The sequence below is a fragment of the Agelaius phoeniceus genome, chromosome 2, assembly GCF_051311805.1.
Source record: "Agelaius phoeniceus isolate bAgePho1 chromosome 2, bAgePho1.hap1, whole genome shotgun sequence".
NCBI lineage: Eukaryota > Metazoa > Chordata > Aves > Passeriformes > Icteridae > Agelaius > Agelaius phoeniceus.
In genome coordinates this window covers 103,053,684-103,081,436 of record NC_135266.1, presented here as the reverse complement: position 1 = coordinate 103,081,436, position 27,753 = coordinate 103,053,684, and the positions used below count along the sequence as shown (strand labels likewise).

The 27,753-nt window shown below is 45.8% G+C and overlaps 1 protein-coding gene across 1 annotated transcript; it reads left to right on the top strand.

Moving 5' to 3' along the window:
• On the top strand, nucleotides 1–27,669 carry MOGAT2 (monoacylglycerol O-acyltransferase 2). Its single transcript, XM_054627770.2, has 6 exons — nucleotides 1–94; nucleotides 10,866–11,044; nucleotides 23,335–23,539; nucleotides 24,964–25,138; nucleotides 25,289–25,488; nucleotides 27,515–27,669. The coding sequence occupies exons 1-6, from the start codon at nucleotides 1–3 to the stop codon at nucleotides 27,667–27,669; spliced, it is 1,008 nt and encodes a 335-aa protein (XP_054483745.1).
• The last annotated feature ends 84 nt before the right edge of the window (nucleotides 27,670–27,753 follow it).

Here is a 27,753-nt window from a genome sequence, read left to right as displayed (position 1 = left end):
ATGAAAATTGAGTTTGCTCCGCGGTCTGTGCCGCTTCAGAGAAGGCTTCAGACAGCAGCAGTGGCTCAATGGGTCTGCAGCTTCCTGGGTCTAGGTAAGAGACATCTCTCTTTCCTTTTTCTCAGAAGCCAGAGAAGCTTTCCATAGAACTGCAGTATGGTTTGGGTTGGAAGGGACATTAAAGATCATCCAGTTACAATCCCCTACATTTTTATGCAGCACTCCGATATGGATTTGTTTTGGCTCCTGTCCCATTTGGCCTCAAAATACTTTCACAACATACATGAATCATAAGCACATTTGGCAAGGAAAACAAGAACAGCCCAGCCTGAACCTTGTGAACCCACCAGGAAGAAGCTGTGCATGATTATAAAATTAATTAGGATGTGAGAAGCCACTAAAACTCCCCTCTAAATTGTCACCTGCAGTGTTGTCATATTCTTTTGTCCCTGGTGATAGATGTTAGGCATGGGAGGGATTGGTGCCAGGACATGTCCTGCAAAGCAGAGGGAGTGCCTGGAAGAGCCAGAGTAAATGGAGCTTTCCTGCATCTCCCTGGGGCAGTGGTGTGGAGCTGAACACTCTACACAGAGGGAGCTGCAAGTGTGGTCTGGCTCTGGCTTTGGAGATGCAGTCTCACCTACCTTTAGCCCAGGGCATCTCCATTCCTATAAAATGGAGGCAAAAGGCTCCTAAGAAGATGTGGGGCTCCTATCTGATTTTATTCCTCATTCTCACCTCATTCCAGCTTTTGTCAGTGATCTCCTGGGAGCAATGGGATGAGCTGCCATCCCCTTCCTCTGACTCTTGTCAGAGATTACCAGGGAGTTAGGTGCCTGCCTTTGTGATGGCTACCACTGTAGGGTGTGTTTTCCCTAAATAAACCCACGGTGCACTCCTCGAAGGTCTTGCCCTGAGCTTTGCCGTGCTGTTCTCACAATGCCACAGCATGATTTCCTAAAAGAATTGGTGGATATGTGTGTACTGGGTGTGGGGGAGAATGTGTACAGACAGCATGTGATGAGATGTCAGCTGGTGGTGTGAGAAAAGAAGCCAGTCCACCTTTGTTATCAGATCCTGCAGAGACAGAAACATCTGCTCACATGGTCATTGCCAGTCATCTTGCTCTTCATGCCATCAGAAAATGCAGGAGAAGCTATCAGAAATGTCCCTGGATGGTCTCCATTAGCTTAGGTTTGACTGAAAGTTGCCCTGGCTTCATGTGAGGATGCCAGGAGAAGAAGGTTTATCAGGTACCCTATTAATCAGCTTCCAAAGCATCGTGATTATCGTGGCACAGGGGGTGTTTGACAAGGAACCACTGCTTGGGGCTCTGCTCAAAGTCGGTGGTGATTTTGGGGGCTACAAAATACTGGTCTTGCTCTGGTTTGTACCACCCCTGGTGCCTTTAGCATGATCATACAATGACAGAGTGGTTTGGGTTGACAGAGACCTTAAAGATCATCCTGTTGCACCTACTGCCACGGGCAAGGACACCTTCCACTGGACTGGGTTGCTCCAAGTCCCATCCAACATGGCCTTGAACAGGGCCCCAGGAATGGAGCAGCCACAACTTCTTTGAGCAATCTGTGCCAGCATTTTTGGCTTCTTCTCAGCACCTGATCAGAGCAGGGTGGCACTAAGGAAGTGTATGGCTTATGGCTAATACATGGGGATATTTACAGGTCTTACGCAGCATCTAAACCAGGGTGGGATTTTCTGCTTCTCTTGCTCTGTAGGTTTAGAGTTTTCGTGGTTTAAGCTGTTGCTCTGCTTGGTGTTAGAAATGAGAAATAGAATTATTGTGCTTGAGGAATGATACTGTAGCAGGAGTATTGGTGACTCTGCTTTTGTGGCCCTGGGAACAGACACTTCACTTTTTACAGATGCCCTTGCACATTCTAGAAGGTCATTTTTCCAAGAAAACCCAAACAGTTTGAGGAAAAGACACATCAGCAAATTGACATGCAGAAAAAGTCACTGTCTGGTGGAGGGCATCAGGTGCTGATGGAAATGGCACACATGCTATTTTGGATAGCATGCACAGGGAAATGATGATGGGAGACACAGAGGCACATTATCAGTGGAGTGGAAAAACTGCCTGGGGACATTTACAGCCCATCAGCCTGTAATATTGCAATGTTTCCTAGTTTTATGGAAATCAGAGGTAGGTTATCAATGTAAAATGTCTGGGGCCATTTACAGCCCATCAGGAGCCAAGCTGAAAGGCAACATCACAGAGCTTCCCATTGTTATGCCAGTTGTGAATCTCAGATGGGATGTGTGTAAAGCTCCTCCTTTGCTGTGGCAAGACAGCTGCTGACTAGCCCAAAACACAGCAGATCTTTGTACACAAACATCTCCAGAACTACACCTGCACAGAAAGCCCCGGCTGTGCTTCAGACTCTCACTCCGTTTCTGAGATGGACCCTTCCAAAATCTGCTACAGACCTGAGCCTGAATGGCCACCTTTGCACCAGTATCTGATGGACCAGAGGACTGGGCAATACTGGTCCAGACACCCTGCCTTTAGCTCTTTAAATGCTTATTGGTGGAGGATTGGCTCATGCTGTGTCAGGAAAATTACTCCACAAACACCAGAGGTTTATGTCCAAAAAGGAGACTGAGGAGTCCTGTAACTTCACTCGAATAAAGGGAGAGGCCATGGCACATTTCCCTGGGGTCTCTCAAATTTTTAAAGGACACAGCCTCCTTTTTATCCTAATTTCCTGGGCACATTTCCCTCTCTCTTTCCCCATTGGCTGAGGTACTTGAGAGGTACAGACTTCCTGAAATGCCTAATACTTAAGACACCCTTCTAATGTATTCTCCCCAGGCCCTTTTTTTTCCCTTGTATCAATCAGTGGAATTTCTAAGGAATTTATGATTTTTCCCATTGTTTCTTTCACCTCTCAGTATCCAATTTAATTTGTCAGCAGACCTACAGTTTATTTGTAAAGACAAATCTATCTCATTCCATTCATCAATCAGTTGAATCTTTCCCATTGTTTCTTTTAGCTCTCTCAGTGCTAGTTTTATCTACTAGCAGACCCACAGCTTGTTTGTAAAGACAAATCCCTCATTCCTTTCAATCTCTCCTATTTTCTCAGTAATTGTCTTTACAAACTTTAGTTATAATTTACTTATTTTTCTGTTCCTGGATCTCTTTTGGTATTGCAATTATTTGCAGCGACATAATTTTCTGTCCCTTTGTAGCCATTTCTGGATCAGTAGGCATGGCTACTACCTGCATCCCTTTTATCACATGTTGAATAAGTTGCACTAAGCAAGAGATCATGCCTGGTAACAAGATTAGAGTTGCTATAGCACAGAAGAGGAAAAAAGCATTTGGTTAACCCATAGTCCACCAGGTAACCACAAAGACATGTCCCATTCACATCCCTTCCACATTTGGACCAGTACATGAGCTAACTTTCTTATTCCTTTTGTTATTTGTTTCACCACTTTTCTATTTGCAAAAAGCAGTTTGAGTAATTTAATTTTCCACACACTGTCCCTTCTTCTGCTAACAGATAATCTAATACCATCTGATGTTGAAATACTGCATTCCTCATCTGAGTGGATTTGTCAGCAAGGTGGTCAAGAGCTGTAGCTGTCTGGTTGGTTATTATTTCAAAGACAGCTTGTAACCTAATTATCCAATTTAAATTATAAATAGGTTCTCTGGCATCTGATATTAATACATTAGGATTCCAGGTGTCTGCTCCATAGTGTTGCATGATTCGCTCAGGTGGCCATTCATCTTTTCCTGACTTTTGGGTGTCCTCCAGCCAGGGATGCATCAATTGACCACTTTTCTCTAATTAGATCATCATATACCTTGATTACTAACTGATTTCCCTTTTAAAAAGTTTTGCAAGAATTGCAAATAGTTGAGAATTAGGCATTTGAGTTGCTTTTATTTCAGTTTTATCTACTAGCAGACTCACCGCTTCTTTGTAAAGACAAATCCTTCATTCCTTTCATAAGTATCACTCTTCTGAACTACACCTTATCCCAGTTTGTGCAATTCAAGAGGCCCAGGGGCCATTGTTGGTCACCAGGATGGATGAAACTGCCTTTTATTTTTGGAAGAGAAGTGCCAAACAGCCATCCTTGGTGCCATTGTGTACTTGTGTTATAAACCCTGGGGGTCTCCCTGAGCAGAAGAGATCCCACCTGTGATCAACATTCTAATGAGGAAGAGATCCCACATGTGATCAGCCTTCTGCCACCAGAGGACACCTGGCAGGAGGAGACACCAAGGCATCCTAGCAAGAGAGATGAAAGTCTGGCAAGAGCCATGCAGTCTTCGACACAGCTGGCCAGAATGGGACATTTTGGAGTGCTCCATGATTCCCTCTTTGTCCCTGCATCTGCATTTCCTTCCACAGTCCATGATTCAGTTGGGATGTGGTAGAGATGTGGTCACAGTGTTAACAGGCGCTCCAACAGCACATCCCCATTCTCAGCATGGATGCAGTTGGGGCTTATGGAGCTTCAACAATGTTTTCCAATAAAACAATTTGTACTTGAGGTTTTTCCCTTCTTGGTATTGGGAGCAAGCTGGCACTTGACTTTCCAGAGAAGGAAATAGCTTCTAGAGCCAGCAGAATGACAGCAAATGGCTGGGAGGGAGGAATCCTCTGCAGTTGTAGGAGTTACTTGCAAACACAAACACAGGCTCTACCTTCTGCAGGGAAATGCAGTTTGCTCTGAATGAGGATGAGACCCAAACCCACTCCTCATCCCATGGCTGACCTTCAAGAGCTTATTGTCTTTCCTGGGAAGAACTTGATTTGTTGTTTGGGGTTTTTTGTGTGTTTTTGTCAGTTTTTGTTTGTTTGTTTGTTGGGGGTTTTGCATGTTTTGTTTGGTTTGATTTGTTTTGGGGTTTGGTTTGTGTTTCTTTTGGTGATACAATCTGAAACCAAAAGCAGTTAGGAAATGCTCTTTAAGAGGTGCATTAGAAAGGTGATAACAAAACCTTATGAAGCAATTCCAGCTGGTTTGGTTCATTTTACAAAGTTTCTTTAAGCCTGGAGCTTTCTAACCAAAATATCCCAGTTTAACAACTGCATAAGCTATATGCTAAGAGATACCCTTATTTTCATCCCATCAGCTGCCAAACACCCCTTGTTGCACTGTTATAATCCTCAGGCACGGAGCTCAGACTTTCTGTGGGCAGGATTTAGCTGTCGGCTGCTCCTTTGTTTGGGAGACAGGCTTGTGCTTCTGCTGCCAGAAGAGGGCTTCTGAAACACCCATCTGGCCGCTGCACTGCCCTTTGGCCAGAGATCCCAGCAGCCCTGACTGCAGGCAGCTGTTGCCATGGCTGTGCAAATGCATCCCCTGAGAAGCCAAGCACTGTGGGAGGGACTCATTTATCCCTGCAGGATGCTGGGTGAGGGCAGCAGCTTGGCCCCAGTGCCGGCAAGGAGCTCTGCTCCAGCATCCCTTGCAACAGGCAGGCATTGTCCATACTGCCGGTTTTCTTGAGGATGCTCCTGACAAAAGCATGGAGACAAAAGGTTCTATTTATTTCAGAGGCTGATAGCTGCTGGAGGAGGAGTGCAAGTTGTAAGAATGGGTTGCAGGGCATGGAGTGGGGACCCTATTGCCTTCCCAGTACATGATCTGACTACTGACCAGTGCCTCCTTGTAATGGAGTGGAACCTGGCTACTGCAGAAAACTGAAATCAGCAGGCTGGTGCCCAAGCCTGCTGCACTGCTTCCTTCTGCCTCTCTCATTCCCACTCTCCACTGGGCATGGACACCCATCCAGACACACCATGCAGAGCTATGAGTGCAGAGCTGAACCATGGCAAACAAACCCAGTGCAGGGCCAGTAGATCTGGGCATGCTGCCTCTGCAGACCCAGCACACCACACCCAGACTTTGAACCTTGGAGTCATCAGGGTTGGCTCAAAGGGCATGTGGTGCCAGCATGATCAGCTGGTACTTTCCTGGCAGCTGAATGTAGTCCACAGCCTGCCCACATCAGCCGTGCCCAAGGGTGCACTATCTGTGTAGGTGGCCACAATCAGGGACTCCAGGCTGGCACTGAGGACCTCAGCAATGTGCATCTTGGAAGCATTCAAGGCCAGTTTGGATGGGACTTTGAACAAACTGTTTTAGTGGGAGGTGTCCCTGCCCATGGCAGGGCAGTTGGAACTGGATGGTCTTTAAGATCCCTCTAACCCAACGCATTCTGTGATTCTGCAGTGATCTTGCAAGCCCTACTGGCAAGTGCAGTATGAATCTGACTCACTTTTGGGCTGCTGTGATAAAAATCTCTTTCTGTGGGCTGCAGTTTTGCCTATTTCAGGCTGAATGAACAAATTTTGGGTTAGGAGCACTTTGATGGGACATGGTCCCTGCTTAGACTTAGCCAGAGAAGCTCTCCATGTGCTTTGAAACCCGTGGCTCCTTTGGGACCCATGGCTTACTTGGAGCCCATGACATATTTGTGCTCTCTGTGATACGGCCATTTTCTTGTCCAGAGAGGGATTTACAGCTCACAGCAAAACTCAGGATAAGAGACCCACCACTTTGTTTGTGCTTCTTTGAAGCAAAGAAGCTATGAGCTTCTTTGAAGGAATCCAGCCCAGGAAACCAATTGACCTGTGGGAAAACAAACAAACAAACAAACCATCAAATACACATGGATGTGTCTTTGCTGAGTCTCATACAGCCATGGAGATGTGAGATGCTGGGTTCTAGACCATGAAAAGTTGCTGCACCCCTGCTCAACAGGTGCACTGCAGAGTCCAGGACCATCCTATGAATGCTTCATCCAGAGCCAAACCTCACTATGGACAACTATAGAGAAACCTTCCTGAATCTGGAGTCATCAGAAATTGCAAGATGTAGAGTCTGCATATCACATTCCTTCTTGCCAGGAACCCTTTGGTTTTAGTTTTGGTTTGAAGCAGTCTCCACTTTCCAGGACAGTGTAGACAGTGCAGCAGCTAATCTCAGCCCAGAATTACCTATTTTCAGATAACAGAACTGATGCATCTTTAATGACTTGCATGATGCCCTTAACCCTGCTCTTACAGCCCTTGTCTGCCTTGAAAGAGCTCTGTGTAAGGGCTTAAGCCACTTTATAGCAATTTAGCATATGCCATTGGGCTATAGCACCCATAAATATAGTCCAGATGTCAGCAATGGAGAGAGATGGGGAAGACTGATGGGGTGATCAGAATCCAAATTTGTGGTGGGACACAAATGCTTATATACTATTTTAGGGGAGCCTAGTAATGTTTACTACAATGATTAGGTTAAAATCACATACACAAACTTATGCATATCACAACATCTCTTGCTTGCAGAGTTTATTGAGATTTTCTTTTTCTGGTAAAGCCGTTTGATTTAATCTTCTTGCAGTCTAGGTCTAATTTTCAAAGTTCCCTTTAGCTTTTGCCAAGGCATCCTGTTATCAAGTCTCTTAGGTTAACCAGGTCCAAAGTCCATTATCTGTCTTGTGTCTCCCAACATCCCAACATCTCCCCCTTTCCTTTCAACCAAAACCACTCTTTTGATTACCTTAATAATTAATCTATGCACAGATTGAAAGGTATCATGATTAATACAACTATTATCAAAATTATCACATACATACCTATCCTAAAAAGAATCTTTTAGCTTAAAAACTCCAACCCTAAAAGGCTCAGGCTTGATCTTTATAAACTAAAACATTCCTGATGGCAGCCACAAGGGCAGAGGCATTACTGGATTTAGGAAGGCTGCCAGAAGTATAATTTGCAGCCAAAGGTTTAATTCTTTTACATGGGGTGATAGAGAGAAACATTTTTAGACTGATTCCTATCTGTGCATTTAATATCAACACAAAAATCCAGTTTCACAGAACCCAAAATCTCTAATTCTTGGGGTTCCAAGAGTGTTTCAGGACGGTAAGGGATCAAATTTGATGTGATTTGATTTGCTTTCAAAATTTTTTGTGTAAATATTAGCGTTAAGTTCTGGAGGAGCTATATCCAGACCTGCAGAAGGAGGAGATGAGGATCATGTCTGTTTGCAACTTCAAGCCTGCAACTCAAACCTGCCCATTTCTTCTGAGCAGTGGGACCAGTGATGGTGGACTTAGTCTGAGGACCTGACATGACTTTTGGAACACACTAATAGAGCTCTGTGGAAAATTTCTGGCCACTGGTGGCCCACAAAGTGTTGGTGTCCAGACAGTGGTATGGAGTTGTTCCTCCTCACCAAATTACAGACCATAAATAATCAGGTGCCTGCTGAAGGCTGGAATTTGTTTGGATACAGATATAACTGTACATTTTCTGGAGCCTTCCTGTCTCTTTGGTGCCATACACAGTAACTTTCAGACTGACAGTCCATTCTCAGACAGGAATGGGCCCCTTTCCCACAGAGCACCAAAAGGTTTCAAAAGCACAAAAAAAATCCCAAATCTTGAAATTGAGTGAAGGTCACTGAGTGCAAATTTTGCTCTGGGGAAAACAAAAATTGAATTGCAAATGAATTGAGGAAGAAATTAATAATTATACAATTGTGAGATAAAGCATGGATTTGATCCAGAACTACTCCTTCACTTTGCAGAATGTACTTGAGCTTTGCACAGTATGATAAAAGGAGAATTAGGCACTGTAGTTTCATAGCAGACCTGATGACCAGGCTCCTAGGTATAGTAAAATTGTGTTTGTTTATCATGTGGACCCTGGAGCTGCAGCTCATGTTCTAAGCAGTTTTTGAGTTACAAAGTCTGTGTCTGTGGCATTTGAAAACGAAGTGTGAGCAGCAGGTTGAGGGAGGGATTCTCTCTCTCCATTCCACTTTTCTGAGACTCCAGTTGGAGCAGGTCCAGAGGAGGCCTTGGAGATGCTTCAAGGGCTGGAGCCCCTCTCTTCTGGAGTCAGGCTGGGAGAGTTGGAGGTGCTCAGCCTGGAGAAGGGAAGGCTCCCAGCAGACCTTAGAGACTCTTCCAGTGCTAAAGGGCCTCCAAGGGAGCTGGAGAGGGATTTTGGACAAGGGCCTGGAGGGATAGGACAAGGGGGAATGGCTTCCCACTGCCAGAGGGCAAGGATTAGATGGGATACTGGGAAGAAATTCTTGGCTGTGATGGTGGTGAGGCCCTGGCACAGGTTGCCCAGAGAAACTGTGACTGCCACATCCTTGGAAGTGTCCAAGGCCAGATTTGAGGGGACTTTAATGATTCCATTAAAAGTGTGGCACCAGGTGTGAGCAGTGGTTCTTTCTGACCTGCATGATGCATTACAGGGTAGACCTGCTGCTTTGCCAAGACCTGCAGTTTTTTTTCCCACTGCAAAATTCTTAGTGCCTACCCAGGTGCTTGCTGCAGTGTCTCTACTTATAGGAAAACATGCAATCCCATTTCAGCTTTAAAGGGATTTAGGATCCTGTTAGATTATTGCACTTTTTTTTCCCCATAGGAATTATTGGTACCATCATGACAGTGTTCTAAAAAAGAGCAAGGATTGGCTTTTTCATGCAAAGCTTTGTAATCAGGTTGACTTATCACAATAAAAAATGCTACAAACATGATCTACTGATTTATCTTGAAGTGAAAGCAAACAGGAGGTATATGAAGGTCTTAGATGAGAGCATCCTATTCCATGTCTCTGACAGACCTTCACTGAGAGGAGGTGGAGAGAGTAGGTATCAGGTGACTCCCAAAGGTGGAAAAGATGTCTAAGTGCCTGAGGGTGTGGATGCATCTATATCACAGCTGAAGCTGAAGCTGAGCAGGGCATCTCCATCCTCATATCTTCCAGCTCTGCGTGGAAGATCTGAAATGAAGACCCAAAGTAGAACAAAGTATACAAAACATTATGTAATCCATGAGCTGGGGAAGGCAAAGGACTTGGATGAATCTTTGGGTTGTCTTCAGCTCAGTCTTCCCCTTCAAAAGCAACACCAAGGGTTCCAGAGGGACAGATGGAGAGGACAGATGGAGAGGACACAGCTCTTCTCAGGTGCACATCTGCTTTTCCAGGTGGCAGCTTGGTGGCCATCATCACTTTCCAGTATCTGCAGACACACAGTGTTGGGCTTGCGTGGGAATTTGTGTACCAAGTGATGTTGGTTTGCACAAATGCTTTTGTTCTCTTGTTTCTATGCCAAAACACAGGGTACAAGGGAGGTGGGAGGTAGAGGTCAAACCTGGCACTAACTGGACAAAGTCCCAAGTCATGGAAGTCATAGAGAACAAAATAGAGCATTCTTATAAAATCCATTATGACACCAAATTGAAAGAACTGTAAATCCTGTGGAATCCAAGATTAGAAGTGGAGGAAAGGGTCCAAAATCAATAATAAAAAACTCACTAAAGAGTAAAATCTTATCTATGGGTATATATCATGGACACAATTAAAATGGGGAATCATTAGCTCAAGATAAAGCTGTTTGGGACTGTACAGACTGGACATAGGACCCTTTTTGCTGCCATTGCAAAATATCAGATGTCATCAGGGAGTATTAACAGGAGTTTTGGGGTAAAACAAGGCCATTATCATTGCAGAGATCAGTCTGATTTCAAGGAAAAGCAAGACAGCAAAGGGATAGAGAGCTGATCCACGAGAACACTGTGAATGGAGTGAGATTCATCAGCCTTTTGGGAAGAGAGGGACATGGTGGCCTTTGGAGAAACTGGTGGTTGCTACAAGGGAGGTGCTTGGTGTCTTTTCAGGTTCCTGGGGCAGATAGAAAAGAAACCACCTCTGCATCAGAGGTGCCTTCACACTGATAAATTCAGCAGCAAGCCCAGTGGAGGCTCCATCCCAGGACCATGCCTCTCCAAATGAACCATTCCTCCCAAAGCCCACCTAATCCAACTATCAAGTCACTGCTGGCTTTTCTTTCAGCACAGTGCTCTACTGCTGTCTTCATCGCCCTCTTCTTCACTCGTTTTTGGCTGGTCAGTGCCCTCTATGCTGCCTGGTGGTTCATAGACAGGGAGAAACCCAGCAAGGGTGGGCGGCGGATCCACGTCTTCCGGAACTGCATCGTTTGGAGGTACATGAGGGACTATTTCCCCGTCACAGTAAGTGCCACTGGTCCATTGGCTCTTCAGTGTTCCAGGGACCAGCTTTTTCCTTGGAGTCTGGGTACAGTCTGGGGCCAGCAGTCATGGCATGGGGTGCTGGGAGCTTGGTGTTGAAGGTTATAGCCTTCCCAGCTCCCAGATTACTCAAAGACACAGTAACAAATGGGGATTACCATTTTTACCAACCACATGCTTCAATCACCTGGCTTTTCCATACCTATTTAATCTTGCTGCATTCCAGCTGCTAGGGAAATCTCACATTTGTTTTCCATGTCTATATTGCAACATTCCTCCCCTTCAGGTTGCTGAGAATTTACCCAGTGGGCATAGGGCAAGTTTTAACCAAAATCCAAGAGATCCTGGGTGGTCTGCAATGTCAGTATCCCGTTCTGCTGAGGAGGGGGATGGATGGGTAAAGCTGGGGGTGCACTGGGCAGTCTCAGAGAGCTGCTGTTCTCTTGAGAGGCACTTCTGTGACATTCCCTGATTTACTTAATGCATGTGGCTGGCCTTTGCCCTTACTCTTTTATCTGGTGTCCCCTTGGCATGGTATGGATGCATGGAGCAGCAGCAAGTCCTGCCTCAGAGCCATCACAAGTTGGTACAAATCTGAGCAATGCAGGAGAAGAGCTCATGGGTTGTGCAAGGAAGAGAGCTTCAAGGACACAGCAGACAATGGAAATTTCTAAGATAATTCCTTTAGGAATACATTGCCTGTTGAGAGAACTCAGATGGGATGCACCCAGCTGGTCAGACATCACCTGGAGTCAGAAGCTGAGTGCTGCAGGCCAGGATAAAGAAGTTGGGAGCCCAAAAAACCAAAGAACACACCAGCCTAAAGGAAAAAATAAGAACCCAGCCTGAGAGTCCATCCTGCATGGAGTAGGGCCTGGGATAAGGATTAGGGGGAGCCAGAGCAAAGTGAGGACTAGAGACAACATGCCCATCAGCTTTGCTGCTCAAGCAGAAATAACCCTCTTTTCTGTTCTCATAAGATCACACCTGGAATACTGTGCACTGTTCTGGAGCCCCATAATCATAAGAAGGTTAAATGGCACTTCTGGGGCAAGTCCAGAGGAGGCCACAAAGCCAGTGAGGGGACAGGAGCACCTGCCATATGGAGACAGCTGACAAAGTTGGGGCTGTTTATCCTGGAGAATGTTGTGATGATACCACACATCACCTTCCAGTATCTGAGGAGGCCCTACAGGGAAGATGGAGAGACACTGTTCATCAGGAACTATAGTGATGAAACAAGGGGGAATGGTTACAGACTGTAAGGGGGGTAGATTTAGATGGGATATCGGGAAAAAATTCTTGGCTGTGAGGGTGGTGAGGCCATGGTACAGGTTACCCAGAGAAGTTTTGGCTTCCCCATCCCTGAAAGTGTCCAGGGCCAGGCTGGAGGGGGCTTGGAGCAACCCAGACTAGTAGAAGGTGTCCATTCCCATGGCAGGGAGTGGAATTTTAAGGTCCCTTTGATGCTGAAATCAGCCAGAAAATAAACTTTCTAATGCAATTTGAAGTGTTAGAAAGCAGGCATTCTTTATCTGTGCAGGACACATTGCAAGGATGTCTTGTTTAATCCAATGTGTGTGGTGAGGCTTTACAACATTATAATCATATATATTCATTAAAGTGTGTCTCCTACTTAATACATGAACATCACTTTTCCTAGAACTAATTTGCATGCAACTTCCTCCTACTGGAAATCATTTTATGATCCCGGAAGGTCCTCTAAAGGATCTCTGGTGGTCCTGTTCAGTGAATATTTCTATTTTAAAGGTGACCTTTCCTTGAACTTTTTCTTTGGGCATGTGCTGTTGCTTCTTGTTACCTAACTTGCAAAAAAAATCACTGTAGCCCTCTTTATCTGTTCTTCCACTGGTAAGCAACATTTATCATCCAGTGTGCATACCTTTACATCCTTTTATCTTTGTTTGTAGTTAGTCTTTAAGCTCTATTCAGCAACTTATGAGGAACTGAAAATTTCTATTCTCTATGTTATTTATCACATTGCAACCCAAACCATAAAGTAATTAAATTATTCATGTGACTGCAGTATATATTCTGTAAATTATTTATGGCTGTAAGTCATCACTTGTGAAGTGTTGGACCAACCTCTCTGCTGAAATTTAGCTGCCAGCTCAGCCCAGCAATGACCCTTCTCCTGTTCCTTTCTAAAGAACATGGAACCCCACTCCTGAATGCCTCACTGTGTTCCGTGCCTGTCCTTTCTGGCAGGAGGACCACTAACACCGGTAGAGGGAGCATGGTATGGGGTTTGGCTGCAGCTCCCTGGGTGAGGGCCCAGAGGGCTCCATGGAGCCTTCCTCCCCACTTCTGGGGAGAAAACAGAGGAAGTAACACGAAAGGACAGCAGAAAAATTTAAAAGAGATTTAATATAGAGAGCATTATAGCCAAGCAATCATGTAATACTGTTTCTCAAAAATATTTTCTCAGTCACAGAATTATGGAATCACGAAATGCTTTGGGTTGGAAGAGACCTCAATGATCATGCAATTCTAACTAACATGGGCAGGGACACCTTCCACTAGACCAGGTTGCTCCAAACCCTGATCAACTTGGTCTTGAAAACTCCCAGGCATGGGGCAGCCACAGCTTCTCTGGGCAACCTGTGCCAGGGCTTCAGCATCCTCACAGACAAGAATTTCTGCCCAATATCCCATCTAACCCTGTTCTCCATCAGTGGGAAGCCATTTCCCATTGTCCTGTTCCTCCAGGCCCTTGTCCAAAATCCCTCTCCAGCTCTCTTTGAGCCCCTTTACTATGGGGCTAAAGCCATTGGCAGGGACTCTAAGGTCTCACCCTTTCTTCCTCAGGCTGAACAACCTCACTTGCCCAAAGTCCCAGCATAAGGGACACAAGGAAGCGACATCTGGGGACACAGACTGGTTTGATATCCAGGACTCTGGACTGCATTTAGGTGTAGAGAGAGTTTGTTAAGCCCTGGAGAATTAGGCATTCTGGGAAGATTAAGTATGACTCCTAATCCTACCAGATCCCAGCAGCAAACTTAGCATGGTCAAGTGTTTGGAGACAGCAAGTGCTGCCTGCTGTCTTATTTTAGGAAACAGCTTTAAACACTGCTTTTAAGGGATCCCTGTGCATGTTTGCTGTCGTGGAAGCAAAGAGAGGTTGGGATGAGCATCTGTTTTCTGGGCAGTGTGAATTTGCAGTGTGCTGCAGTACATGGAGCCTGCCAGTGCTGAGCTGAGCCAGGCCACTGTGATGTGTATGCACAGCACACCTCCTGCTGATACCACCCCTGCACAAGTATCACTTTGGTGCTGGATTTATCCCCCTTGGAACTGACTGCAATTTAATTAATGATTTGAGAATCAGAGATAGGCAGGACCCGAATGAACTTGAGTGTTTTGAAAAGTGGGATGAGTGAGAAATCATCAGGGTCCAAGGCATTGCCCAGGGAAGTGTTTCTGCTTAATTTCCCTGCATTTTAAACATATTCTAATCTGTTTATTTATTTATTTTTAAATATACCCTCATTATAGTCCTTCAAATGGCCTGGAATTGTTTCAAAATCATGTAGATGTGGCACTTGGGACCATGGTTAAGTGGTACCTTGGACTTTGGCAGTGCTGAGGTAATGGTTGGACTTGATGGTCTCAGAGAGCTTTTATATCCTAAATGAATCTATGATTCTTCAATTCCAAGACATGACCAAGCTCAGCTGCATTATAATGCTGTGGAAAATATACCAAAAGGTCTAACTAGAGTATGTCTGACCAGATAACCTATGATGCCTGCTGTGTTGATGTTGCCTACAGAGTGATTTTGGATGCTGTGGACTGCTTTGTCAATGCTATGTTCAAAAAGCAGTCAGAAATCTGTCTGCTGCTGCCCAAACCCTGTCTCTGTTTTCATAATCCCTTCCTCATCATTTATCAGTGAGTCTTTACAATAAAGGATACACACAACTTAAGAGAAAAAACAAATTCTGTCCCCATGCCAAGTGAATGGACATCACTGCTTTTTCTCCCCAGCCCCATCCTGTCATCCCTCATACATCCAGGGTGCTTTGGTAACCTCAGATGTGGAAGGTGAAATGGGGAAAGTGTGAGCATAAGCTTGACAATATCTATTTTTACCACGGTCCTCAAACAGAAGTCACCATCTTGCTGACTGAAAATTGGGGCTGGATGCTTGCCTTAGGCAAGACATCTCACCTTTGGATCACACAACTTGGGCTATGAGTCCGTTCTAGCAAATTAAAGTCTCAGATAATTTTGAGGACTGTTGTGGTTATTTAGGTTTCTCAGTGAATTTCTTCCCTTTGTTATCAGGGAGACGCTGGAAGAGGTAGGGGGTGGCTTTTTGGGTGAATAGTTAGCAATCAAGACACACAAGGAAGTCTCCTGGCATTCCAGTGGAGTTTTTGTGGGGATGGGGAGTTTTTGGCTGGGGACGTGGGCTTTTCTGTTCAGCATTTTTCGGGAGTTGTGGCGTGATGCCGCCCACCACAAGCTGTGATCTGGGACCCGACACTTGCTACGAGTGGGTCCAACCTTCCTGCCCTCCTTCCATGAGGGCATTGAGGGACTGTGTGTCCTCGGCTCCAGGACTTTGCTACGCTGCAATTCGGCACTACGGTCAAATCTGCCTGCTTCCCCTGCTTCTGCCAGCTGCTCCTTGATAGTGCTGACACCAAACGCTGGCCCTGAGTTTGCAAAAGGAGCAATTTCCTTCCTTCCCTCCCTCCCCGCGGCGGCTCAGGGGATCATGGCTCCCTCTCTCGGCCTCTCTAGAGCGGGCACTGAACTGTTACTCCTTTTTCTACTTTTTTTTTTTTTTTTCCTGCCTGAAAGCCATGTAATTTTCAAATTACAGTAATTTGGAAAGAGGGGTGTTTTCTTCCCATTCCAGGAAGGTTCCCACCTACCTTGGCAGACATTTGTCTTTTAAATCAAGAGAGGGTCATATTTTGTTTTCTACTACTGTCATCACTCAGAGCACCCCAGTAGGGATAATCATGCCAGCTTTATTCAGGGCAGCCTGGAAAGAACATGCTGTACAGGGAAGGTCCCTGTGGTCTTTGCCACGCTGTTTTCTCCTTGATATTTCTTACCGGCCTTGGGGTTATATCTAAGTGCCAGGTGGACCTTGTTGTCTGCAGAAACCTCTGTCATTGTGCTTGTGGTCTTGCTGGTGTTACTGGTTTTTGTTAGCATAACTGAAATGAGTTACTGGAGAATTCGTTAAACCCTTGAAGCTTTGGGAAGTAATTTGGGAAGACTTCATCCCATGACTCATTCATCCTCATCATGGTGCTAATAAATGAATACTCCAATTTAACAATTAAGGAAATTTATTAAATTATCAAGAGTATAAACTTGGAAAAAGCCACAAGCAAATTGACTCTGAGCCAGGCGATCAAGGTCAGGGAGACTTAGGACTTGGCCTCTATTGCACCATGATCCCTGTGGGTCTCCAAAATGTCATTTCAAAGGGGTCTGTTTTATACAGTCTTTTGGGCTCTGGTAGGGGGCTCTTCTTTAGCATATTTTAGCATATTATCGTAGTTTTTCTTTCTTGCTACCTTGTTTCCCGGAACCGGAGGATAATTCCTGGAATCCTGTCAGGTGAAAACTTTATGGGATAAACTTCTAACAATGCCTATCAAATGCCTCCTGCTGGGATCTTGTCAGATGGAAAGAAATCCCTTGAAATATACATCCTGGTAGACAGTGTCCTCCTCATGTTTGAATCTCCATTCTTTATTTGCCAGACACTGGCTCGGTACATAAGATGCTGTGGTTTTAATTTCCTTTAGCACAAATTATTGTATAACATATATTACAATGGCACAAACGCTGACAGAGGTTATTTGTGTGTGTTGCAATTCTCGGGAATTGCAAGGCACTGTAGAGAGGACAGTTCCAGTCTATGTGAACCAATCCTTGCCAGGAATGTTTCCTTTCTTTTCACAGAAGAGTGGTACTATTTGTAACTGAGGACTTGTGCCATGGCCCATGACATCAAATACGATTTCTGACTTCCAGCAGTCTTGACTGTTCCCTTTGCTTCCTTCTGTTGGCTGGAAGAGGGATTGTCAGGGAAAAAGAAAAGCATGGCCGAACGGCCCAAAGCCCCCATGCTATCCTTTTCTGAGGAACTTCTCTGTCCCATGTGTTGGCCCTCTCTTTTCTGTTCTGGAGTGTCCTTAAGAAGGGTGTCATAGTTTGACATGGGAGGAATTTGGGGACAATCTGTTGAATCACTGAGAAGCTGGACACACCTCTGTGAAAAACATATGTTAAAGACCAAAGAAACCCAGGAACTTTCTCTTTCTTTCCTGGCTGGCAAGAAGGGGCACGCCCCGGGCCCGCCGGGCCCTGTCCCAGGCCAGGCCGGCCCTGCCTCGGGGCTGGGCCTCCTTTCCCCGTGCCGCCTGCTGGCTCCCCATCTTCCCACATCGGCTCCCGGGCAGGGAGAGACGGGTGCTCCGGGGCTGGATGGAGCCGGCCTTGCTAACATCTGGCTGCTGGCGACACACCCACCTCAGCCCGGGTCCCAGCCGATCCCGCCAGGTCCTGGGAGCAGCCCCGGGACAGTGCTGGGATTTTATCCCATAGGAGTTGTCTGTAACCATTGGGCAGGGGGAAGGAGAATCCCCCTGTTATAAATGACAAGCTCGACTAGGCCAATATTCAAGCAGCAATCAATTTATTAATTAATATGGAAAAGTATGAGCAATACAGTGCTGGTACAGTGGGGGAAGTTTCCCCTGCAACTGCACACCGATAGTTGAGGCTTACAGGTATTTATAGGGGTACTCATAAGTTTTCTCAGCAGTTTCTATTCCCAATTTTTACTCATCAGCAGTTTCTATTCCAAATTTTTACATCACAATTCTATACACTATTGTGATTTAGTTTTTCTCAGGATGTATCACAGAAAGGAGTATTCCAGATGGTGGTGGTCCGGTTTCCAAAAGAAGGAAGAAGTATCCCAGCTGGTGAGGTCCAGCTCTCCAGATGTGGGTCCACCTTTTGATTGCAAGGACTATAAATCTCATAACAGTGATGTCCAGCTTCCCTTGGTCGAAAGTATTAGTCCTTGAGTTGATGTTCATCTTCCTTTCTCAAGCTGTTTTTCACTGTTATAGTCTCAGATGGGAGGGATGAGGACATGCCTTGGTCTTGGGGCTGAAATCCTCTTGTAAGACTCTTGGGAAAAAGACTCTTTGCATGAAACTATAGGGAGATGAAGGGTTCAAACTGATATTGAGCAAAGGCCTCCATGCTAAAGCAAGAAGATGTGAAAGTAGCTGTGATCCCATGAGAAGTCTGAACAGAGAGATAAGAGTAGTCTGGTATCCTCAGGAAAAGAAGATCTCTGTTCTCAGGCATGAAGATGATTTTACAGATAGATAATGAGAACTTTTGCCTTTGAACAGCTCATCTTTAAAACAGTACCCCATAAGTCGACATGGCCCATAAACACGGCTGTGGGAAGGCTTATGGCAATGGGAAGGACTTCATGATTGCAGATTTCCCCGGGTGGCTGCTATTGGTGAGGAAATTGAGAGCCACAAGAGGACTATTTTCTTCCCTCTTGGGGAGAAGTCTCCATAACCTTAACAAGAAGGGCTTCTCTCCCTAAGTGAACTGAAGAAAGACTATTCTAGAGGTGGTAAACTGGCAGGGAATTTTAGGTTTTGTTTCTTTACATTGTCAGTAGGAAAGAAAAGGTTGTGGGGGGAGGAAAAGTGTTCTGAAAGGCTTGTTTTGATTCTTACTATATTTTTCCTTTTAGTTACTTTTAATAAAATTTTCTGTATACCCTTTTGAAGTTTTGAGCCTGCTTTGCCTTTCTCCTAATCCTGTCTCACAGCAGGAAGTGAGTGCACTGGTGATTGGCCAGCACTGAACCTGCCACACTCATCAGTACATTGATTGGGGAAATCTCAAAATTGGAGAAATCTGAAATTGGTGAACCAAAACCACTACAAGGGGGGCAATGGCTGAGACCCATTGGAAGACTGTGTCCCACCATTTGCACTGCTAATCCACTGGATAAAGTAAGCCCTACAAGAGGAAGGGAGGACTTGAGCATTTTGGAGCTTCCAGCTTTGGGAGTGAGGGTAGTGAAGTCCTATCCAAACTCAATTTAAATCCACCTGGCTGGTCAGGTTCTCCAATATTTGCTGCAAAAGCAGCTCTGACCTGACACTGTGGCACCAGGAGAAAACCAGGAGAAAACCAGGAGAAAACACTGTGGCTCAAAGATCTTGCTGTTTCCAACTGTGCCTCTCAAACTCTCACCATTGCTGAGACCTGAAACCCATCCTCCTCAGCAGCTGCTGGCAGTACTCAGATACTTGCCCTTCCTTTGGTCTCTCATCCAGACACCCTTGGGTGGGTGACCTGCTTCTTCTCAGTTTGGCACAATCTGTCCTTCTTCAGATCTGGTTTGGATTCCTGGATATCTTGTTGGGCTTCTTCTTACAGAGAAACTGGCTGCATGTTCCATCCTGCAAGAGATGATTTTGGGAGGTGTCTATGGAGAGCTGCAGACATGAGGATTTTTTTAGTACAAAGTTGAGAGGTTTATCCTACTTAAGAACATATTACTGATTATGACATCCATGGAAACAAAGTTTGGGACCAGAGAAGGATAGAAAAGCATTAGAAGAGAGAAGGATAGACCAGAGAAGGATAGAAAAGCAACTCATTTTGGGAGACATTAAATGCAGAAGCCAGGAGCTTGCTGATCAGGGCTCCTGTTTGGGATGTTAATGTGGATATGGCAGCTGGGGACATGGATTAGTGGTAGTTTTGGCAGTGCTGGGGGAGCCTTTGGACTCCATGATCTTAGAGGGCTTTTCCATCCTAAACAATTTTATTTATTAGGAAGGCCAAGATCACCCCACACCTGGGATCCAGAAGGCTTCCTGACACTTTTGAGAATGAATCATTACTGCTGTCAGCAGCCAAGGCATCAGCCAGCATCCTGACCATGCCAAAGGGAATCTCAAGGAAGTCAGCAAACCCATGGCTCAGCTTGGAGAGCACAACCCTGAGCTGCTAACAGCTGCTTCCAGACCACAGGTCATACACATTAACTTGGCATTCCTCAGACACCTCTGAGATGAGAAACTGCTCTTACTTCACCAGAAGACCCCTGGATTTTGTCATGCTCATGCACACACCAGCTTGGTTGGACTCTTAAGTACTTTGACAATTATTAAATGTTCAGTTCACTCATAAAGACTGGAATGGTGAACACCATCCAGAGGGTGTAGAAAAGACAACTCATTTGAGGCAGGATGGAGGACAGGCCCACTCCTTGGCACCTCAAACCCAGTTCCATTAGGCAGTTCGGATGGACAGCAGGAGGGGGAGGCTGTGCAGAGTCACATTATTAACCTTCCTGGAAGTTTGGGAATGGAGACTGACCTCTGCCAGGTGGAGGGGGAAGGAGTGAGACAGTGGGAACAATCCAGAAGGGAAGATGGAGTTTCTGTGTTGAAGAGTTTCCAGAGGGAAAAGGGTAGTGTAGAGTCTAGACCTACGGTATCTAGAGACTTTGACTAAGTCTCTCCTCTGCTACAGATTTCCTTCTTGGTCTTGTACAAGCTCTCTGGTTTCTCTGTGAGTTTTGGCCAAATCATCCAGATGTGAGCAGGCTCTGTGACAAAACAAGGACCTTCTTTCCTCAGGGCTACTGCAGGGGACAGCACTTGCAGAAACATTACCCTGATTCACCAAAACTCGAGGGACTCAGCTGCTACCCTCCAGCTGCCCATGGCTTAGAGCAGGGCGTCACAAATCACAGATTCAAAGACTGGGTGACATTGGAAGAGAACTCTAGAGGTCAACATGCCCAACCCACTGCTCACCCAGAGCCAGTTGACCAGGACCATGACTTACCACAGAATCACAAAATGGTTTGGGTTGGAAGAGGCCTTAAAATTGATCCTTGTTGGAACAAGGACACCTTCCACTAGACCAGGTTGCTCTAAGCCCCATCCACCCTGGTCATGAACACCTCCAGGAATGGGGAAGCCACAGCTTCTCCGGGCAACCTGTGCCAGGGCCTCACTATTCTTATAATAAAAAATTTCTTCCTCATAGGTAGTTTTAATCATCCCTCTCTTAGTTTAAAACCACTCTCCCTTGTCGTATCACTCCAAGCACTGTCCTTTGTTCTTTCCTTTCCTGTCCTCCCTCCTCTTTCATTGGGATGAGCACCGAGACAGCAGCTGGATGTTTCTTAGGGAGTGTTTTTACAGATGTGTGGTGTAAAAACATCTGCAAACACTGTGGTGGTGTAAACACTGTGTGTGGTGTAGAAACATCTGTAAACACTGTGGTGCACAGGCAAACTATCCCATAAGGCAATTTGACCGCTCAGTGGCTGCCCTCTTGCATCACCCTTCCCCTTCAGAGCCAGAAATGTAGCAGTTTCTAACACGCCTGGACATCTTGCTTCCCTGCTTATAAATTGCTTGGAGATGAAGCGTTGTTTGGAAGCTGAGGATGAATGCAGGAAACATTGATGCAAGCTGAGATTACTCAAAAAAGAGCAAATGGTGGGCACTTAGTGATTCAGCCATCTGCCTCTCTTCCTGCCTAGAGACCTCTGCACCTGGGCAGTAGTGGGACTTGGTTTGTCCATTCCCCTCATTAGAAGCAGCTTGAATGGGCTCATGTACAGTCAACAGTGCTTGCAGACAGGTGGAAAATGAGTCACGATGGAAGAAAGTAAAATATACTCTCATGATTAACCTGCAGTTCTGGCAGCTTCTAGGAAAATACATGCACCATTAACTGCACCCTGAGTGCAGATGGAATCAGGATACTTGGAGGGGTGACACTTAAATGCATAGGGCTTTGGTTGTTCTTGAGCACAAATGCCTTTGAGTTGTCTGGAAAGGCATGGTGGCTCTGTGATAACAGAATCACAGAATTGTTCAGGTTGGAAAAGTCCTCTAAGACCATTGAGTCCAACTGTTCCCCAGCACTATTGCAAATGCCACTTAATCATGTCCCCAAGTGCCACATCTACATATTTTTGAACAGTTTCAGGGATTGTGGTCCCACCACTTCCCTAGTCATCTTGTTTCAATGTCTGACCACCCTTTCAGTGATGAAATGATGTGATGACTAACCTTGGAAAGATTCATCCTTCCCTGCTGCTGTGAGTGTCCTCAGCATCCACAGAAATGGTGCAGAGATTCCAGCATTCAGTTTTGCCTGCTTCTGCCTGGGCTATGCACATGCTGGCTGGTGTTGGCATGGCAAGGTCTTCTTGGTGCCAGAGCTGGAGGGTGGGTTTGTCACACCAGCTCCTCTCCCCTGGGCAGTCCATAACAAGTGCAATGGAGATCAAATTCCAGTTGTCCCTTATCTCCCTTTAACCTCCCCTCTTGTTCTGTGGCACCCATTCTCCCTTGTAGTATATCCCAGGCTTGAATATCACTTTCAGATTGGCTGAGAATTTTAACAAGCTGCTTATCCATCCCTCAAGGGCTGGCCATGAGCTGCACTGTATCTGCAATCCATGCTGCCCATCCCTAAAATGCTGGGTATGGGAATTCTCTGTTCCCTCCTGCCAAAGCTGCAGCAGCCTTGGGCAGACATCCACTGCTCTTTGATGGACCTGGGCACCCAACACAGGCACAAACAAACATCTGGCATCCTTCAAGCTTTCCTCAGTGGCAAGGAAACCATCAGCTTCTCTGTTAGATGTCTGGGAATTAGATTTCATTTTACCATCTGTGAAAACACCTTGGAATCACCTGGCACGTGCTTCAGGACAGGATAAACCTTTGATCCCCACAAAGTTGTTGGGTGGGATACGTGCTTGTGCTGTGTAGTAGGTCTGCCAGAGTGATTATGTATTCCCTCTGTTGTTCTGGTTGTGGGATCAAGAGGTACTGTGTGGAAGAAATCACCCTTTTCTCGCTTTCCCCCCCATATTGGAAAATTTATTGGAGGACATTTAAACAAAATTGGTTCCCAATAGCACCTAGACCAGTTCAAGGCAACATAATGAACTGTGCCATTAGAAAAGTCATTTTAGGCCAATGGGTAGGAGGAGATGGAAATACGGGAAATGAAATATATCTCAGTGAAAAATGAGGGAGTTGTTCCAGTTAACCTTTTCCAATAGAAACGCATGTTGGGTGCAAGACACTCCCCTCCAGTAATACCTTATCTGCTCTTCATAGCCAGTGTTCCACCCTGCTGAGGTTACAGCACTAACTCCGACCACATTTTGGCTTCATCTCTGTGTCTAGTTGGTGAAGACAGCAGAGCTGGACCCTCGGCAGAACTACCTGGTGGGATTTCATCCCCACGGAGTCCTCGCAGCTGGAGCCTTTATCAATTTCTGCACAGAGGCATCTGGCTTTTCCACACTCTTCCCAGGCATCACCCCTCACCTGATGATGCTTTCCCTGTGGTTTCGCTTCCCGTTCTTCAGGGACTATGTGATGAGTGGAGGTAAGGAGCATGGGCCAATGGCCAGCAGTAGTATGTGTGGGTGCTTTTTTGAGGAACATAGAGAGAAAATGCATGGGGAAGGGGAGTCCGGGGTCTGTTTTCCCTCACCTGGGGCCGATTGGATCCCATTCATGGACACAGCTGTTCGAGATGGCAACCCAAAACCTCTGAAGTTAAAAATTGCCCTCCTTGCTGTTATCTCTGTTGTTCAACTCTATAAATGGTCTCTGTTCTCAGGGCATCACTGTGCAGGTGCTGTGGAACAGCAAAATGCGGAGCAAATTGTGAACAGAAATGCTGAGAGCTGCAGGCCAGGATGTTCCTGTATTTTTTCCATAAAAATTATATTCAGGCTTGAAACTATGAGGAAAAAGATGCTTTTTCTGAAGCAGGAAGCTTCCAGGGAAGCAGCATCCAGGGACAGAGGATGAAAATAGTAGCTCATGGTGCTGCAATGGAATGTGGCAGGGGGGAAGATGTAGTGAAAAGGAAAAGGAAAAGGGACAGGTGAAAATTAAACTGAGAGAGGTGAAAGGGAGTTTTGAGAGATTTTTGGACACCGGCAGGATGACCTCCATCTCTCAGCAGTGGGCTTGGCAATGGTCACTTCACCAGCTGAATCTGGGCAGAATTCAATAGGCTAAACATAGGCATCCAGTTCCATCTGATGTACCCCAGGGCATCCATTATCCTGTTTTCCTCATAAACTCTGGCTCCTGCTGCCAGAGTATTTACATGGAGAGTGAGAAATCCAAACAGTGAGATATATGAGACACTTATGACCCAGGTGAGGGAAGGTTTAGTCACTGTAATGTTGGAGTTGGGTGCATAACTAATTTTTAGGTCAATTGAATCCATTTCACAATGAGGTTTTAATGTGCAAATTATTTCAGCCCCTGAAACAAGGATGTTTTTTAATTAAAAAAATATTGTCAAAACAATGTTGCTTTCTCATTTCTGAGTTAAAGATTTCTATTTTATTCAAGTAAGCAACACCAGAAGACCAAATACCTTCATCAAATTCCACTTTCAATTAGCACCATCCACTGAAACCTGTGTGTGTTTTGACCTAAAGCAAATGTTTCTCTGACATCAGAATTATTCAGAATTGGACACAGTCTCACTTAACAACAAATTGAAACAGATTTTTTTTAGGACTCAAGTGCAGCTAGTTCCGCACTTATTTTTTTTCCTAATTTTTTCCCTCACTTCTCACTTCTGAGCCAGACAGCAGATAGTTAATTGTGTACTCACCCAGCAGAGCTGTGTGCACATCTAGCACCTTTAAAGGGAGTTGACCTGAGGTTTTCAGCTCTGAAAATAAAATTGTTAGCACCTCTCCAGAGACGGATTATGGGGGGAAAAAGGTGCAGAGCAAACCACAGACAGGTGGGTTTTACTTTTAATTTCTCTCTGCTCTCCAGGCCTCATCCCCTCTGACAAGGAGAGTGCATCCTATGTGCTGCAGAAGCCAGAGGGTGGGAACTTGCTGGCCATCATTGTTGGTGGGGCACAGGAGGCTCTGGATGCTCGTCCAGGATCCTTCACCTTGCTGCTGAAGAACAGGAAGGGATTTGTGCGCTTGGCCATCCAGAATGGGTGAGGAAGGGGGTGGGCTCCAGGCTGCTGAGGGAGGGGTGCTCGGCTCTGTGGCCGGTCAATGGGATGTTTCTGTTTTGGAGAAGAATGAAAGGGGTTTGGAATGGGCTTTGCTAATCATGACACCCTATTGGTTTTGATTCCCTGCAGCACCCCCCTGATCCCTGCCTTCTCCTTTGGGGAGAATGATGTCTTTGACCAGGTGAAGAATCCCCAGGGCTCCTGGCTGCGGAAGATTCAGCATTGTCTCCAGCAGATCATGGGCATCTCCCTTCCCCTCTTCCATGCACGAGGCATCTTCCAGTACAGCTTTGGGGTGATACCCTACCGGCGGCCCATCTACACCGTGGGTGAGTCAATCCACAGAGCTCTGACATCATGCCAGACACACTCAGGCTGGCCAAACCGGGGAAACAGAGACAGTCCCTGGGTTGTGTCATCCTCCTGCCCGGCTGGAGCCTCATGCCAGAGAGCACAAGCAGTGGTAGGCTAGAAATGTGCTGTAAAGCAGCGTTCCAAACTGTTCATGTGTCTCACTGTTTTGGCAGTCTGGTTTGATGTCATGACAGATCCCAGCCCATCTGGGCTGTGCTGTGAAAAGCCCCAGAGCAAATGTGGCCAAGCTCATTGCTCCTGGGAGATGCAGACAACCCCAACACCACAACACGGTGACAAAAAACACTGCAGTAGGGTTGAATGAAACATCTGCCAAGGCAGTTTTACAAACACAAGTAGGACCAGCAGGTCAAGGGAGAGGATTCTGCTCCTCTTCCCCACTCAGGTGAGAACCCCTGATGCCGTGCTGCCTCCAGTTCTAGGGCAAGAACATTAGAAGGATGGGGAGCTGCTGGAAACCACGGAGATGCTCCAAAGGCTTGGAACATCTGGGAGACAGGCTGGGAGAGCTGGGGATGTTCAGCCTGCAGAAGAAAAGGCTCTGAGGAGACCTTAGAGCCCCTGCCAGTGCCTAAAGGGCCTCCAAGAAAGGGGGAACTTGAAGGGCAAATTTGAAGGGAATTTGAAGGGGGATTTTGGAAAAAGGCATGGAGTAACTGGATGGCAGGGTTAAATGGATATTGAGAAGAAATTCTTGGCTGTGAGGCCCTGGCACGGGTTGCCCAGAGAAGCTGTGGCTGCCCCTCTTCTCTGGAAGTGTTCAAGGGCCGCTGGGACAGGGCTTAGAGCAACCTGGTCTAGTGGAGAGTGTCCCTATTCAAGGTAGGGGGGGGTGGAATGAGATGATCTTTATGTCCCTCCCAAACCAAACCATTCTGTGATTCTCCAAACACTCAAGCAGTTTGCAGCTTTGCTCACTGTCCTGTGCAGACACATCTGCAAATCCAAACCTATTTGCATGTGAGGAAGATCAACCAGAGACCATGTCCATGGGAGACCAAATTTCAAGAAAATCTTTGGTTTTGAATAATTTTTCCAATATCTCCATGCTTGGTCCACCAGTGTGGCTGATGCTTTGTGAATTAATTTAATTAAAAATGCTGTTTGGAATAGTTAGAGCTTACACCACTGATTAAGTTTGACAATGAGCAATTACTTCTAATTGTATTAGAACCTGTTTGGATTGTCTCAATGGTTTTATGAGCTGTGTAGTATCACATGGGCTCTTCACTAATTGGATGAAGAATGGCCTTATAACGTGTTGAAACCCTCCATCCCTTGACAAAAACAATTTGAGTAAGAGACCAGAGCAAAAGTACCTCATGGATCTTCACTCTCCCTGCTCCTGGTAGCTCTGGGAGATGGAAAGGCTCTTCTGAAAGTAGGAATCAAAATAACTGGATTTGCTGTTGAATAAAATGTGATTTTTAAAAGATAAGTACTTGGTTCCTAATAAAAATCAGATATTTCACAGAATCTTTAATCTGAGCAAAGTGGAAGCACCTTCAATGCAAGTGTATTTAAATAGTGTGGGGCTCCCCTGCTCCTCACTTTCCCCATTTGCAATGCAGATTCCCAGGGCCACGTGGAAACAACTTGGAAAACCCAACCCAAATATTATCCTGTCTTTACATTGTGTTTATCTGCAGCACACCTGAGATGTGAGAAGCAGCTCTTGTGAGTTCATTGGGATACAGCACTTCTGATTTCAAAAGGCTACACAGAGGGTCTTTGACATTAGCCAGCTTTGCAGATGGGTAAACTGAGGCAAGGACCAGTGTGATCCTGGAGACCAAGAGCTTGGTCAGGACCTGAGCCACCATCCCTCCTTGGTTGTGCTATCTCCCAGGCTCCAGGAAATACCTGGTCATAGTGACCTGTCCATCCTGGATAGGCTGACCTCAGCTGTGTGCTAGGGTGAGCAAAGTGTTCAGAGATGCCTGACACTGGCTCCTCCTAACTCCTGTACTTCTTTTCCAGTTGGGAAGCCAATTCCAGTGCAGAAGAAGCACAAACCCTCAGAGGAAGAAGTTGATCAACTCCATGAAAAATACCTAAATGAGTTGTCCGAGCTCTTTGAGAAGCACAAAGCTAAATACAATGTCCCAGAAGATAGCCACCTGGAATTTATATAGAGTGCCTTAAGCAAGGTGAAACCATGGGGATCAAGCTCCAAGTTTCCCCCTTCTCTGGAACTACTTCACAACCTCAACATAGTC

Excerpts from the sequence above, each read along its gene's own strand:
- MOGAT2 (XM_054627770.2), top strand. The coding sequence starts at position 1 with ATGAAAATTGAGTTTGCTCCGCGGTCTGTGCCGCTTCAGAGAAGGCTT. Across the intron at positions 95-10,865 it reads CTGCAGCTTCCTGGGTCTAG|CACAGTGCTCTACTGCTGTC; the intron begins GTAAGAGACATC and ends CTTTTCTTTCAG. Across the intron at positions 11,045-23,334 it reads GGGACTATTTCCCCGTCACA|TTGGTGAAGACAGCAGAGCT; the intron begins GTAAGTGCCACT and ends CTCTGTGTCTAG.